General features: G+C 50.2%; 4 protein-coding genes across 4 annotated transcripts; 1 reads left to right on the top strand and 3 right to left on the bottom strand.

Annotated features, from left to right (window-relative positions):
* Positions 1–90: 90 nt before the first annotated feature.
* Positions 91–2,728, top strand: FOXG_05775 (uncharacterized protein; the record flags this gene model as incomplete). The annotated part of the gene is made up of 3 exons (XM_018384210.1): positions 91–1,248; positions 1,296–1,870; positions 1,918–2,728. The coding sequence occupies 3 exons, from the start codon at positions 91–93 to the stop codon at positions 2,726–2,728; spliced, it is 2,544 nt and encodes an 847-aa protein (XP_018241262.1).
* Positions 1,690–4,754, bottom strand: FOXG_05774 (sorting nexin-4). Its single transcript, XM_018384209.1, has 2 exons — positions 4,268–4,754; positions 1,690–4,219 (listed from the first exon to the last, which is right to left on the bottom strand). The coding sequence occupies exons 1-2, from the start codon at positions 4,514–4,516 to the stop codon at positions 3,086–3,088; spliced, it is 1,383 nt and encodes a 460-aa protein (XP_018241261.1). The 5' UTR covers positions 4,517–4,754; the 3' UTR covers positions 1,690–3,085.
* A 258-nt stretch (positions 4,755–5,012) lies between these two features.
* On the bottom strand, positions 5,013–7,399 carry FOXG_05773 (uncharacterized protein). The gene is made up of 2 exons (XM_018384208.1): positions 6,961–7,399; positions 5,013–6,902 (listed from the first exon to the last, which is right to left on the bottom strand). The coding sequence occupies exon 2, from the start codon at positions 6,425–6,427 to the stop codon at positions 5,306–5,308; it is 1,122 nt and encodes a 373-aa protein (XP_018241260.1). The 5' UTR covers positions 6,428–6,902; positions 6,961–7,399; the 3' UTR covers positions 5,013–5,305.
* A 183-nt stretch (positions 7,400–7,582) lies between these two features.
* On the bottom strand, positions 7,583–10,186 carry FOXG_05772 (uncharacterized protein). The gene is made up of 3 exons (XM_018384207.1): positions 9,737–10,186; positions 9,291–9,685; positions 7,583–9,239 (listed from the first exon to the last, which is right to left on the bottom strand). Exons 1-3 carry the CDS (start codon positions 10,077–10,079, stop codon positions 8,175–8,177), a joined length of 1,803 nt encoding a protein of 600 aa, XP_018241259.1. The 5' UTR covers positions 10,080–10,186; the 3' UTR covers positions 7,583–8,174.
* Between the last annotated feature and the right edge of the window lie 3,161 nt (positions 10,187–13,347).

Genomic DNA, 13,347 nt, shown 5'->3' with positions numbered 1-13,347 from the left:
CGATCGATAGCGCTTCTCTGGATGTGTTAAACAGCTTCTCGACCTCTCGCACCTCCCCTTGCGCTGCAAGGTTTCTTTTCCTTTCGCATCATGAAGATTGCTTCGCTGTTGAGCCTCGCCGGCTTCACGGCTCTGGCTCATGGCTCCAGACCGGCACGAGATTACGCATTAAACGATTATTATGTTCTGCACCTCGATACGACAACGACGCCCGACCAAGTCGCTAGTCGACTCGGATTTGCCCACGAGGGCCAGCTTGGTTCGCTCGACGACCATCATGTTTTCCGCGCCCGCAAAGCCGAACACGACATTGTGAAGAGAGAAATAACAGAGAGAAAGAGAAGGAAGCGAGATCTGGGAGGCTCTGATCCAGTTGATGGTATTCTTTTGTCAAAGAAGCAACAAGCACGACAACACCTGTTCAAGCGAGAGATCCCTCCACCGCCAAAAGGCTATGTCCCCCAACTGGGCCGCCGCGAATCACCGGTCGAAGCTCGAGACCTGATGAGCAAATACCAGGCGTCAATTATGAAGGAGCTGGACATCCAAGACCCCATCTTCAAGGAGCAGTGGCATCTATTGAACCCCACTCAAGTCGGCCACGATGTCAATGTCACTGGCCTTTGGCTGGATGGTATTACCGGAAAGAACGTTACTGTGGCCGTGATTGACGACGGTCTTGATATGCATAGCGATGATCTCAAGCCCAACTATTTCGCCGCTGGCTCTTGGGATTTCAACGACAACGACCCCGAACCTGCCCCTGTTTTGGACGAGGACCGACACGGTACACGCTGCGCTGGTGAAGTGGCAGCTGCGCGCAACGATGTCTGCGGTATCGGTGTCGCATATGATTCCAAGGTCGCCGGCCTTCGAATTCTTAGTAAGCTCATCAGCGATGCCGACGAAGCGGAAGCTATGATGTACAAATACGACGACAACCATATCTACTCTTGCTCATGGGGTCCGTCTGATGATGGTCAAACCATGGAGGCGCCCGATGTAGTGATTCGAAGAGCTATGCTCAAGGCGATTCAAAAGGGACGTCGTGGTCTTGGTTCCATCTACGTTTTTGCCAGTGGTAATGGTGCTGGTCAAGGCGATAACTGCAACTTCGATGGATACACCAACTCAATCTACAGCATTACCATTGGTGCTGTTGACCGAACTGGACTTCATCCCTACTACGCTGAGGAGTGCTCTGCTCAATTGGTTGTTACATACAGCAGTGGAAGCGGGGATGCTATTGTAGGTTCAACATTGCCTTTATCTAGAGCGTTCACTAACTCATTCAGCACACAACCGATGTCGGAAAGAACAGCTGTTACAAGGCTCACGGTGGTACATCTGCTGCCGCGCCACTTGCTGCTGGTATTTTTGCTCTGGCGCTTCAGGTTCGCCCCGAGCTCACATGGAGAGACTTACAATACATCGCCATGGACACGGCCATCCCGATTGAAGGTGACGAGTCCAACCAGCAGAATACCACGATTGGCAAGAAGTTCAGCCACGTCTTCGGTTATGGAAAGATTGACTCTTGGGCTTTGGTCGAGAGAGCCAAGGATTGGCCGCTGGTCAAGCCACAGTCATGGTATTTCTCTCCTTGGGTTCATGTCAAGAAGTCGATCCCTGAGGGTCGAGATGGTTTGAGTGTAACGCTTGAAGTTACCGAGGACATGCTCAAGGGCTCCAACCTCGCTCGTGTTGAGCACATCACTGTTACTATGAACGTCGAGCACACTCGACGTGGTGACCTGAGCGTTGACTTGATCAGCCCTGACAATGTGGTCAGCCATCTTGCGGTCGCCCGACGAGGCGATGCCAAGGAGGAGGGATATATCGATTGGACTTTTATGAGTGTTGCTCACTGGTATGTATTCCTGTTACACTTGATCTGCTCATTCTAACTTTATGTAGGGGTGAAAGTGGTGTCGGCAAGTGGACTATCATTGTCCGTGACACTGAGAAGAACTCATTCAAGGGCAGCTTTACCGACTGGCGCCTGAAGCTATGGGGTGAAGCTATTGATGCAGACAAGGCAACTCTATTACCCATGCCTAACGCAGATGACGACAAGGACCACGATAAGATTGTGTCTACCACAACAATTGCTGCTTCTACAACCTCAGCTCCTCCTGCTACCAAGCCTACTCTCATTGAACATCCTACTGATCACCCTGAACGTCCCAACAAGCCCGCTCGACCTACCGGCACCGACGAGGAAGAGCCCTCAAGCACCCAAGAGTCTGCCGAGGAATCGACTACAGCTTCATCATCCTGGGTCTCTTGGCTCCCCACCTTCGGCGCCTCCAAGACAGCACAGGTCTGGATCTATGGCGCAGTCGGTCTCATCGCAGCCTTCTGCATCGGCCTTGGTATCTACTTCTGGATCGCCCGTCGCCGTCGTCTCCGCAACACCTCCCACAACAACTACGAATTCGAACTCATCGACGAAGAAGAGGCTGAGGGTCTTCGAGCCGGCGAAAAGGCCGCCGGCGGTAAAGCCCGCAGGACTCGTGGCGGAGAGTTGTACGATGCTTTTGCCGAGGGCAGCGATGATGAGCAGTTTGAAGACTACAGAGATGATCGTGAGCAATCTCGTGATAGATTGGCAGGTGATGATACGCAGCATTATGCTGTGGGAGAAGACAGTGACAGCGATGAGGAGAGTGAGGAAGAGAGTAGTGATGATGAGAAGGGTGAGACGAGACCATTGGGTGGACGTTGATACATGACTTGGGCATCGTAGCAAGCCATTTGGGTGCTTTTTGCATGGATAGGCGGAGTTTTATGTGATTTGTCTTATCTATGTTGGTATATTGTGCTTTTGTCAATAGACCTTGGATGGCGTTTGGTACAAAATGTCAAGATTGAAATATGAGGTGATTCTTGCATCAGACCCCAGTTGTTCGTAGCGATATTTATTCTCGAGGCCCTTGTTCACGATTACCGACTTTGCTATTGCCATGAATGTCTTTCTTCTAGACGAGCTACTTTAGTCGAGTCCTCGTCGCCATCATCTAAGCAGCAGCCCAAACGCCATATCCTAATAAACGCCGAATAGAACTTCAATCCCCGCTTTCCTCTACGCACTCACGATCCCCTCTTTCTCCATCTCCTGAACGTACTTTTCCCAAATACTAGCAACCTCACCATAAAACTCAATATGCGCATCCGCAAGACCGCCCAGCTGGCTCTTCATCTCAATCCTCTTGATGCGCTCAAAGTCAGCCACCTCCTTGACAACCTCATCATCAAACATGTCGCTCGTTTTGCGAGCACTCTCAACCTCGTGGGTTAGCTCTTCGACGCGGAGTTCCAGCTTGCGCGTGCGCTCGCGACGTGCTTGCTCGTGGTCTACGCCGCGCACGTCTTCGATCTTGGCGCGCAGAAAGCTTCCGGCGCCGGAACCGCTGTGATGTCCCGACTGCAGGGTGTCGCGCTCCGTGGTGGATTTGTTGAGATATTCCGTGAGTTGTTCGTAGTCGAGCTGTTTCTGCTCGCGGGCTTTGAGGAGATTTTTGAGGGCGATGGAGTAGGCTTGCATGTCGCGCAAGGAGCCCAGGTAGTCTTGGTCGGTGACGTCTTTGAGTTTCCGTAGGTGAGTCGCTGTGTCTTCGATGGAAGCGGAGAAGCCGTGAACTGCGGGTTCGACATGGGGTTCAAGGGGAATGAGCTTCTGGAACTGCTCTGCGAGATCTCGCAAGTCCACCTCCAAGTCCGTCTCTCGCCTGGCAACCCTAGCAATAACCTTCTCGATATGTCCAAGGTCATCATCAAGCTTATCGCTCTTCTCCTTGACCTCAAGGAACCGACGATCCGGGCGATGCAGCTTGGTAAAAGCATTGATAAAGGTATCGGCAAAGTTATCAAATACCCCCGCAGATCCAGGATCACTAGCAGAGCTACCTCGCGCACCACGACTGCGCATGGTAGCATTCCAGTCGGGGCTCTCGAGGAACGTATGCAGGATCGGAGCGCGGCGCAGTGTAGGGTGGAGAGAGAGTCGGTTCAGGAAGCGCTGGAGGGAGTGGGCGCGACGGGCGGTAAAGTCAGAGCCGAAGCGGTCGCCGCGGACATATTCCATGCGTTGCTTGTCGGGCAGAGGGGGTACGGCAGCGGCGGGATACTCGCGGGTGAGTTGTTTGTAGAGGAATACGAAGTCTGTGAAGCGACGGCGGACGGTTGTAGTTGAGCGCTGGAAGGCAGAGAAGGTCGACTACAATGGTCAGTATGAGCGCATGATAAAGTGGTTGAGGGTACGTACGTGTGTGGTGATGAGATACGAGACAAAAGCATCCTTGGTACCGTCATTTTCCTTGATGGGCGTTCCAACAGTACACTCCAACACCTCATTCCCCAGCGACGGAGCATCTATCTCTAGACCCGTCCCAGGCGCATTCATATCATGGCCTGGTTCTTCCGCGGGAGGAACAGTGCGGGATGTCTGGTCGTGGACGTGTTCACTCCACGAGACGTTGGAGAAGTCGTCTTGTTGCTGTTCCATGGCCGTCATTGCGGGGCCAATGTGTAGGATGGCAGTGCGAGCTTTCGATCAGGGCCAGGTGGAGGATTGATGTTGTAGCGATGTGAGGCGGTTGGAGAGGAGGGATAGTGAGGTGACGTTGATTGAAAGTGGGCGGAGTTGGCGGGAGTTGGTTCGACTTGAAGCTTGGTGGTGCTAAGTTAAGTGGTAGAGGTTAGGACGTGGGGAGCTGGGGTGGCGCAGGGACCGCTGTAAGATAGAGAGGGGCTTCTACGAGGGCAGTGATTCTAGAATATCACCATATTTTCTATGTCTAGGATTATAGAAACTGGATGAGACTCTTCTAAATCTACTCATTCCTTTATGGAACTATTCTCAAATGCATTCACTCATTTTTGGTGGCCGTAGTGATTCCTCGTCATCACCTTCACAGGTATCCCTTTACCAGGATCTACATTAGCAAAGACGATGACGCAGCTCAGCCAAGTCCAAGGGTCCCCATCCCATAGGCATCAACAGAACATCACTCGGAAAGAAGTCAACTCACAATTGCAAGTGTTTATGGCAAATCAATTATATATACAAATAAAATCATTCAGTGGAATCTATTGCTTCCCGTCGAGAGTGGTCTATCCCAAACAAGTAATACTTAATCTTCGGTCCTCTCAAATGTCGGGGGCCAGTTTTTGATACAGCAGCACAGCGCCTTATACCCGTCCCGCCTTGATGCCATACCAATCCATACAGTCATACATATGAAAAACACACACACCAAGTCATGGTACATTGAGCCTCGGGCTCACTTCACTTTCCTCTCGTCTACTTCTGCTCCTTAGAGGCCCCAGAGCTGGCGTGAATCTCCCGCTCTAGTGATGCAGCAGACTCAGCAGCCTTGGCCAACTCCATCTCGGCCTCGACCATCTCGCTAACTTGCTTCTTGCCGAGACCCTCGGCTTGAGCCTGGGCCAATCTCTCCTCCTTCTCATCGATATCATCTGTGTCTCGGGGAGTGGCGAAACCGGAGCTTTGACTGGCCTGGTCCTGCTCCGCCTCGTCCTCAATGAGATCCTGCTGCTCCTTGATGACCTCGAGTCGCTGCTTGTTAGTGGCAGCACCCTCGGCGCTGTGCACCTCAAGCTCGATCTCGTGGTACAGCTCCTCGGGAATGGCAGACATGACACCAATGAGAGCATCAATCTGGTTGTAACCCTCACCTGAGCCTTGGCCGTACATATAGGCGTTGCTCAGAACGAGAAGTGTTGAGGGAACACCCTCCTTGAGTCGGAGATCGAGCCAAGTCTGAAGGTCCGCTCGCATGCGGGCGGGGGAGACACTGTGTGTTCGGATACCACGAGCAGCACAAGCAGCCTGGAGCTCGGCAACGGTCAGACTGTCAACGCCCTCGTAGCTGATGGCCTTGTCGTCGCGCTTGATCTGTCGCATACGGTGGCGAATCTGATATCGGAGCATCATGTCGGTACCGAATGTGTTAAGGTTCATATACTTGCACATGGAAACGAGCTGAGGTCGTGACAAGTTGTCGAGGGTCAAATCATCGCGGAAGACCTTGCAGACCTTGATAACATCCTCGGCTGTGGGTGTCTCGCCAGTGGCGCGAACTTTGCGGAAGAAGTTGGAGAACTCCTCTTTTTGTGTTGTTGCTTGACTCACTGGCAAGCCAGACTCGCCGAGTGTCTGTCTTAAGAATTGGCTGACTTCCTTGCGTGTGGATCGGAGGAGCGTGGCCTTGGCCTCCTTTGACTTTTGTCCCTCGAATGTGCTGGGGAGCATGTTGGGGAAGAGCTTGAGGGCAAGAGGCAGAAGTGCCTCACCCAGAGGAACGATAATGAAGACGGAGAAGGGCACTAAACGACCAAGATCCTGGACTGTTCGCTGAAGTTGCTTGTTCTCACGTCGGGTGAGCTCGTATCCGGCAGCCATCTTGAGGGCCAACCGCCAGCTGATCTTGACCTCAGCGGCGAGCAGCTTAGATCCATCCCAGTAGTGGTGAGCCTCCTTCTTGACCTTCTCCCAGAGAGTAAGTTCTTCTCCTCCTTGGCCTTTTGAGCAGCATCGCCTTTCTCCATCACACCCTCCTTGGTGGCCACAACTTCTGTATCGGCCTTGGCTTCGGCAGAGGCATCGGCGGGCTTCAGTACAGCAGCGTCCTTGGGGTTCGGGTCGAGCTTCTTGTCCTCCTTCTTAGCAACAACAGAGCCTGCGGAATCCTTGGGAAGCGGCTTCTTAGCCTGCTCGGCATTGAATCCCGGGGGCGGGCCAGAAGAACTGGGGTCGTGTCGGTGATGATCGGTACTCATCGATCGAGGGATCAACAGAGCAATGGCAGGGACTTTGACGTTACGACTGACGTGGCGACCGAGGAGGGCAGGAGTAACACCCCGTGACAGAGCTCGGGCTTCGGTGAGAGTTAGCAGGGGACGTAAACGACACCTCATCAAAAAGGCGATGCTCACCATTGCCCATCAAAGGGTTCCGGGCAACCGCCCGGCGAGCGACATTGGAGGAAGCGCTCATTGCGAGCAGGAGTCGGAAGTAGAGGGAGGATCAGATGTGGCGGAGAGGATGTAGAGTATAATTTCGTAATCTCGGCGCAACGTATCGATATCAAGGGTCCAAAATGGTACAGCAAAACAGAAGAGAGTGAAATAGGTTGAAGTCGGAGATAATGAAGAAAAGGGACGAAGTGGATGCAAAGTCGAGATTCTCCAAGAGCCCGCTAATGGCGAAAGGGTGTGGTGATGTACAGCAGAGTACCTAACAAGACGTACAATAATGGAATAGCAGTGCTCGTGGTGATGGGATTGGATCAATGGATGAGCGCAGAGCAGGCTAGCTCCGTCTTCCCGCCGACCGGGGTTCGCCGCATTCGGGGCGGGCCCTCTATTGTTCCGGCAGGGCTTACAGCGAATGCATCCAATCCCTGCCCTCTGCTTGCGATTTACAGGGGGCTTGCGTCAACAGAATCTAGAAGAAACAGTACGTCACGTGCTGTCCGGTAGTGCCGAGTGTATCCTTTTGTTGGGAGAGAGAGCGAGAAGTTCTTTCAAGTCCCCCTCCCCTGCATGTGACAGGTCTCAACAATGGATAAAGCCCGCTCTTATCTCCGCTCTGTGTTTGCTGGAGATGCTCGAATTTACCGCAATGTTTAGCCGAGTATATGTGCTGTGATGTGGTCTGTAGATATTGGCAGTAGAAAGGGCCTCATTTACTTGAGTTACAGTCTGAGTTGGCAGGTCAGCATTGGCCAGTCACCTCGGAGATTATGAAACATAGGCCCAGACGCTTTGAACTGTTTCCATTTACGTTTGATTGGTTTCAGTATTTCCGGGCCATTTAACCTGCATTCATTAGCCAAGACAGTCTCACTCCGCGTTTACGGCCAGACGTGGCTTGAGTCTGATGCGTTATTGACTTGTTCTTGACAAACACAATGTCAATTAATGGTCAGAGTGATATCTATCATTTAACTACTAAGAAAATGTTTGCAGCTTACACCAAGGTGTACCACTACTACTAAAACACAGCCTTCACTGTCACTATTCAGACATCAGTGCATCATCAAACAATCATGTATATGCAAACAGCTCATTTTAATTACAGCCCCTTTATCAAGTAAAGCTATGTCATTACAAATCATCTCACCATCATTTCATCTCATGAATACCAACTATGAACTGTCACACGTATCCTTATACCTCAATCCATGGCCAAACTTAAACAAGGCCTCCACATCAAATGGAATGTCCTCCATCTGCGCATCAGCAGCCTCCTGAGACACAGGTAGATCAAAAGGCAACCTTCCCTCAGGACCCCAACCGTCTGTACCAAAAACAACATCCAAGAAAGCATCGTGGCTGCTACCGTAGCTACCGAATAGCGCAACAGCCTGCTCAGCTACTTCAGGGACTGCGGCGGGTCGGTTGAGTCTGATGTCCACGACAGTTGGGAGTGTCGCGTAGATCTTGGCCTGGCGGGCTTTTTCGGTCGTGTTGAACTCGAGACTGCCGTTGTTGATCATCGCGGGAAGACCGGGAGCTGTGGTGGGCTTGAAGGGTGAGGCGAGGCGGAGGAATGCGTAGTCTGCGTCCTCGGGGTTCTCGACGACGCTGAGGTTGCGAGATTCCATGACCTCGGGTTCAATTCCCTCAATGTAGAACTTGGCGTTGAGAGCGGACAGAGGAAGAGGGAGAACGTCATCCTTGTTGGTGAGGAGAGTGAATGCACGGCGCTGCGTCTCGTTTCCAAGACGGCTGAAGTAGTCGTTTCCAGCAATGCGCTCGGCCTTATCGACATCAACGAAGGGGTTGTCGAAAAGACCCAGCTCAAACTTCTCCTTCATAAGCTTGCGAACAGACTCATCAATTCGGGCCTCTGAGATGAGACCCTTGTTGACGAGTTCAATGATAAGCTCAGGCTTGGTCTCGCCACCAAAGATATCGCATCCGGCTTCGAGAACACGACGAGCGCGCTCAAGCTCAGTCTGGTCTTCAAGACCCCAGAATCGGGTAGTCACGATACCCCAGTCGGTAACAACAATACCGTCGAAACCAAGCTCTTTCTTGAGGAGATCGTTGACTACACCCTTGTTGAAGCCAAAGGCAACTTCTTCCCACGACGTATTGATGGGACGAGAGTAGTAGGGCATCATTTGACGAGTACCAGCTGCGATGGCGGCCTTGAAGGGGATCAAGTGGTAGTCTTGGTTGTTACCAGGGTAAGTCTGGTTCTTGCCCTACACCTCACTGTCAGCAATTGTTCTACTATTAGAAGGATTATTACTTACCCAGGGAAAGTGAGAGTCCTCTCCATCCTCCATTGGACCACCGCCGGGGAAATGCTTGGTGGTCGCAATAACAGAGTTGGGACCGATCTTGTCGCCCTTAAGACCCTTGATGTACTCAACCATCAAGGCACTGGTGAGGTTGGCATCTTCTCCCATGGTGCCGGTGATACGTCCCCAGCGTGGCTCAGTAGCTAGATCGACTTGAGGATGTAGTGCCTGTCGAATACCAACAGCGACGTACTCCTCACGTGCGATCTCAGCGAACTGACGGACCAGCTCTGGGGATCGCAGTGCAGCGAGACCAAGAGGCTCAGTCCATCGAGAGAAACCCTGTGCCACAACGCTGACAGCATTCTCATCGGTCCATCCGTGCTGTGGATCGCTGCTTATTGTGACTAACAGGTCATCAGTATGCTTAGGAGTTAATAACGTCCAAGGCTACTCACTTGGGATGCCCAGGGGCGTGCTCTGTGAGAGTCTCTGGAGCTTATTGTACCAGTTTGCAACACCGCGAACATCATTCACACCACCGCTGAGGACGTAGTGAGTGATACGCTTGCCGGTGACGAACTCCTCGATGGTCTCGTCAAAGGTGTTGTTGACCACCACGGTACGACCGTGGAACATCTGACCTGCCTTGTCCTCAAGGGACATGCGGGACATGAGGTCATCAACACGCTTGTCAAGACATAGGGTCTTGTTTCTGTAGGGAGGGTTGGCATCTTGTCGAACAATTGGGTTGGCTATGCTCAAAGACACGCCTCCCAGAAGGAGAAGACTTGACCACATGGTGAAGTTGTAGAAGAGAGGTAGATAGATATCCGAGTCTGTGAATCGACTGGCTCAATACAAACATCCGGTCGATCACTTCATCTTATATACACTCACTCTTCGTCAATATCTCTCCATATCCCGAAGTTTTAGCAGGCCCGAGGTCATTCACTTACACTCTCACCATCTTGGCCATCGCAAACTCCATCATCATCAACTTGATTCGGACCGACCTTTTCAATCCTTGCTTCTCTCAGCCTAACCTCACTGCACAAAGTATTGAGCATCCGGGAGCTATAAGTCAAGTCCGGAACTTGTAAACCCAGCTATGGGCACTGGTCCGACCCAATCGCAACTCATTCCGACAGAGCTGTCCGAATGAGAAGACCAGATGAGAAGACCGGTCCCCGTAATGCCAAGAAAATAGGCCGATGAAAAACCTGGTGGTTCATGACTAAAAGCGCCGTGATTCTCATGATGCAGAGGTCCAACGCGGGGATAATCTGGGGACGGCGCAGGCTCTAAACCGTTTAAACATGCGGGGAGCCCATATAAGTTTTCGGCCCTTTTAGCAGAATGCAAATCCCATGACGGTCAAGAACCATGCGTCTTGTACCGAATGTCTGGGTGCTTGTACGATGGAGGTGTCACCGGTAGTGGGTGTACTCGTCTGCCAAGACAGAGTGGTCGGATAACATCCGGGAATCGTTCAGGCGTGAGAATTACATTGCTGGAGGAATAGATGCAGAGAGAATTGTTAGCTGTGAGGTTGGTGGTCCACATCCCGATGGTTTGTTAGTCAATGGGGATATAATTCCGCTGATCGTATGGGTGTAACACCCCACGATTAAACGTTCGGGAGACATGCACGGCAATTGTGAAAAGTGATGTTGTTTTTAACATGTCATTTCTCTATAATGCTGAGCATCAAAGTCACCATTGTCTGTTTCATAGTGTCATCACCAATGACAGAATCATAGGGGTAGAAGTGGCCGTTTATCTGATAAGGAAGAAGCTCAAAATTAAGCTTAATTGGACTCGTTGGCGTGGTATGCGCCGGCCTTCACTTGACGACAACAGAGTTTTGGTCAAGTCTGGCCGCACCGCACCGCAACTTACCGCCGCCGCGCCGCTCCGCATTATCGTCCCGCAACCTTCATTACAACTCCGGAGTCCTCAATATCATCGAGGTCTGAGAGGTAGGGAACCTTTTTTGCCGTTGGTGCGCTCCGTCCGCTGTCCGTCTATATGACTGGCATCACTAACACACTCTTGTTCATGACGGCACGTTCGTTTTCTCGGCCTCGGGGAAGAAAATAAACTCATCAAAGAGCCTCCTAAATTTATCCTAAATTACCCTAATTTACCATAAACTTACCTAAGTCTTTTTGGCATTTAGGGATGTCGGTATCTGAGCCCTTGGGTAGGCCTACACAATTAGTTGTCTCGGATTGTTCTCCGCGATGACCATGCTGTCATCCCGGTGATGGTTGTCTCAATGTAGATGTTCAACTTATTCCTAGCGTTGCGGATTTTGACCTTTTTTGCCTCAATGAGATAATCATCTGACCTGGGCTCGTAAACAAACACTGGCTTCTCCTGGCCAGGCCGATAAACATATCTCCTTGTCTGATGCTTGGAGATGAGTCCTGGACCGACTGCTTGGTGTTTTGGTCTTTTTCTGACTGGTTGCCTGGAGACAGAGATGAAGCTTTTGGTCCAGTAATGATTGGTTGAGTGATGAGAAATTTGCGGGGTGCACGTGACGTCACCGCTGGGGTCGTAACACTGGTACAGGTTGCCACTATGTATCTTGTCCGACATACCGCATAGTAAGTTTAAATCGCTCTCGATGTTGCCCTGAAGTATGGATTAGGAACCTACTTAATGGCCTAATAGGTATCTACTAACTATAAGGCCATTTCTACTAATTAGGTAATATATCTATAAAACTTAACACCTTTAGTATATAACCTATAATAATATCTTAAAATTATTTAAATATATGAGGAGTTTCTAAGTTAAATGTCTTTATGTATTTTATTAACTTATTATTATTTAAATATTTAAACACTATTAATATAATATATATATTCCTAATAATTATTCCTTTATATCCTATCTAGCTGCTATTAATAACTATAATAGGATTATATGTAGCTGTTATATATATCTATTCTGTGGTAAGAGGACTAAGAAAATCCTTAAATCTAGGCTTGTTTAAGAACTTTGAACAGGCGTTAAGTACTAGGGTACGTTGTGAGTGGTATGATGCGCCTACTCGTTGCTGGTATACAGTCCCCATCCAGAGAAAGTCGGTTCATAGGGAGGAAACTATGAAAAGAATTTTACAGGAAGGCGATGTTGAACACTTTCTGTCTCCCTATCAAAACTCAACGATGATGATTCAGTTCCTCAGGGGGATTGAAAACACTGGTCCCCTTCATGGTCATGCGAAGATAGTTACCGCCAGGAGTTTGGTAATCAAGGTCTTGAAAAACGGTCACATACAGCAAACATATCACTTTATTGATCAGCTGCCGAGTCTTTGCCCTGCTCCGACATTTCCGGACTGGGAAGAGAATTTCAACCTTATGGTCGAGGAATTTGCCTCAGAAAATACACGAGTAGGGTTATCAGCGCAACCTCAGGTAACAGGCGACGACATGATTCACAATTCTGCGGATCTCAAAAAAGCTTTGATGGGAAAAACGTCACTCCACCCATGCGACACCTGCATGATTCTCAAAGTTGGTCATGCTGAATTAATCTGCGAGCCTGACCCATCGGACCCCTGAGGATCGGTCTTGAGCTTAACTCTCTCACAACCATCAACAGAATTAGTGTTGTATGTAGATGAGTTTCTCCTTGATATCACACATAATTCTCCTTTACTTCTTGTAATACAACTACATGGGCCAACTTTCGCATATCTCCGGCTCTGTTGTCATAGAGTGAGGTTCAAGACGTTAAATGTTGTTACATGGGAGAGACGATAGGATTATAATGTGATATATTGCTCTAGATTGACCGGTCCATTACTCTTAAATCTAGCATCTAAAACTCGGGACTACCTAACACGGTCTGCCTCAATCTGAGCGAGACTAAGACAACTCGGTCTGACCTCGTCACCGACTTGCGTGCCGCTGTGCTACTGCGTCGTCGCAACAATTCACTGCCAATGTCACATCCTGCCCAAAGTTTGGACCTTATATCACAATACCTGACCAATTACTACAGCTGAAACGCTGGCTGGAGAGCTTGACAATCATGAATCTGACATGAT

This window comes from Fusarium oxysporum, chromosome 2 (assembly GCF_000149955.1).
Source record: "Fusarium oxysporum f. sp. lycopersici 4287 chromosome 2, whole genome shotgun sequence".
Classification (NCBI taxonomy): domain Eukaryota; kingdom Fungi; phylum Ascomycota; class Sordariomycetes; order Hypocreales; family Nectriaceae; genus Fusarium; species Fusarium oxysporum.
Note: the sequence above shows the minus strand (reverse complement) of the source record. Positions and strands in the feature narration are given on the sequence as shown.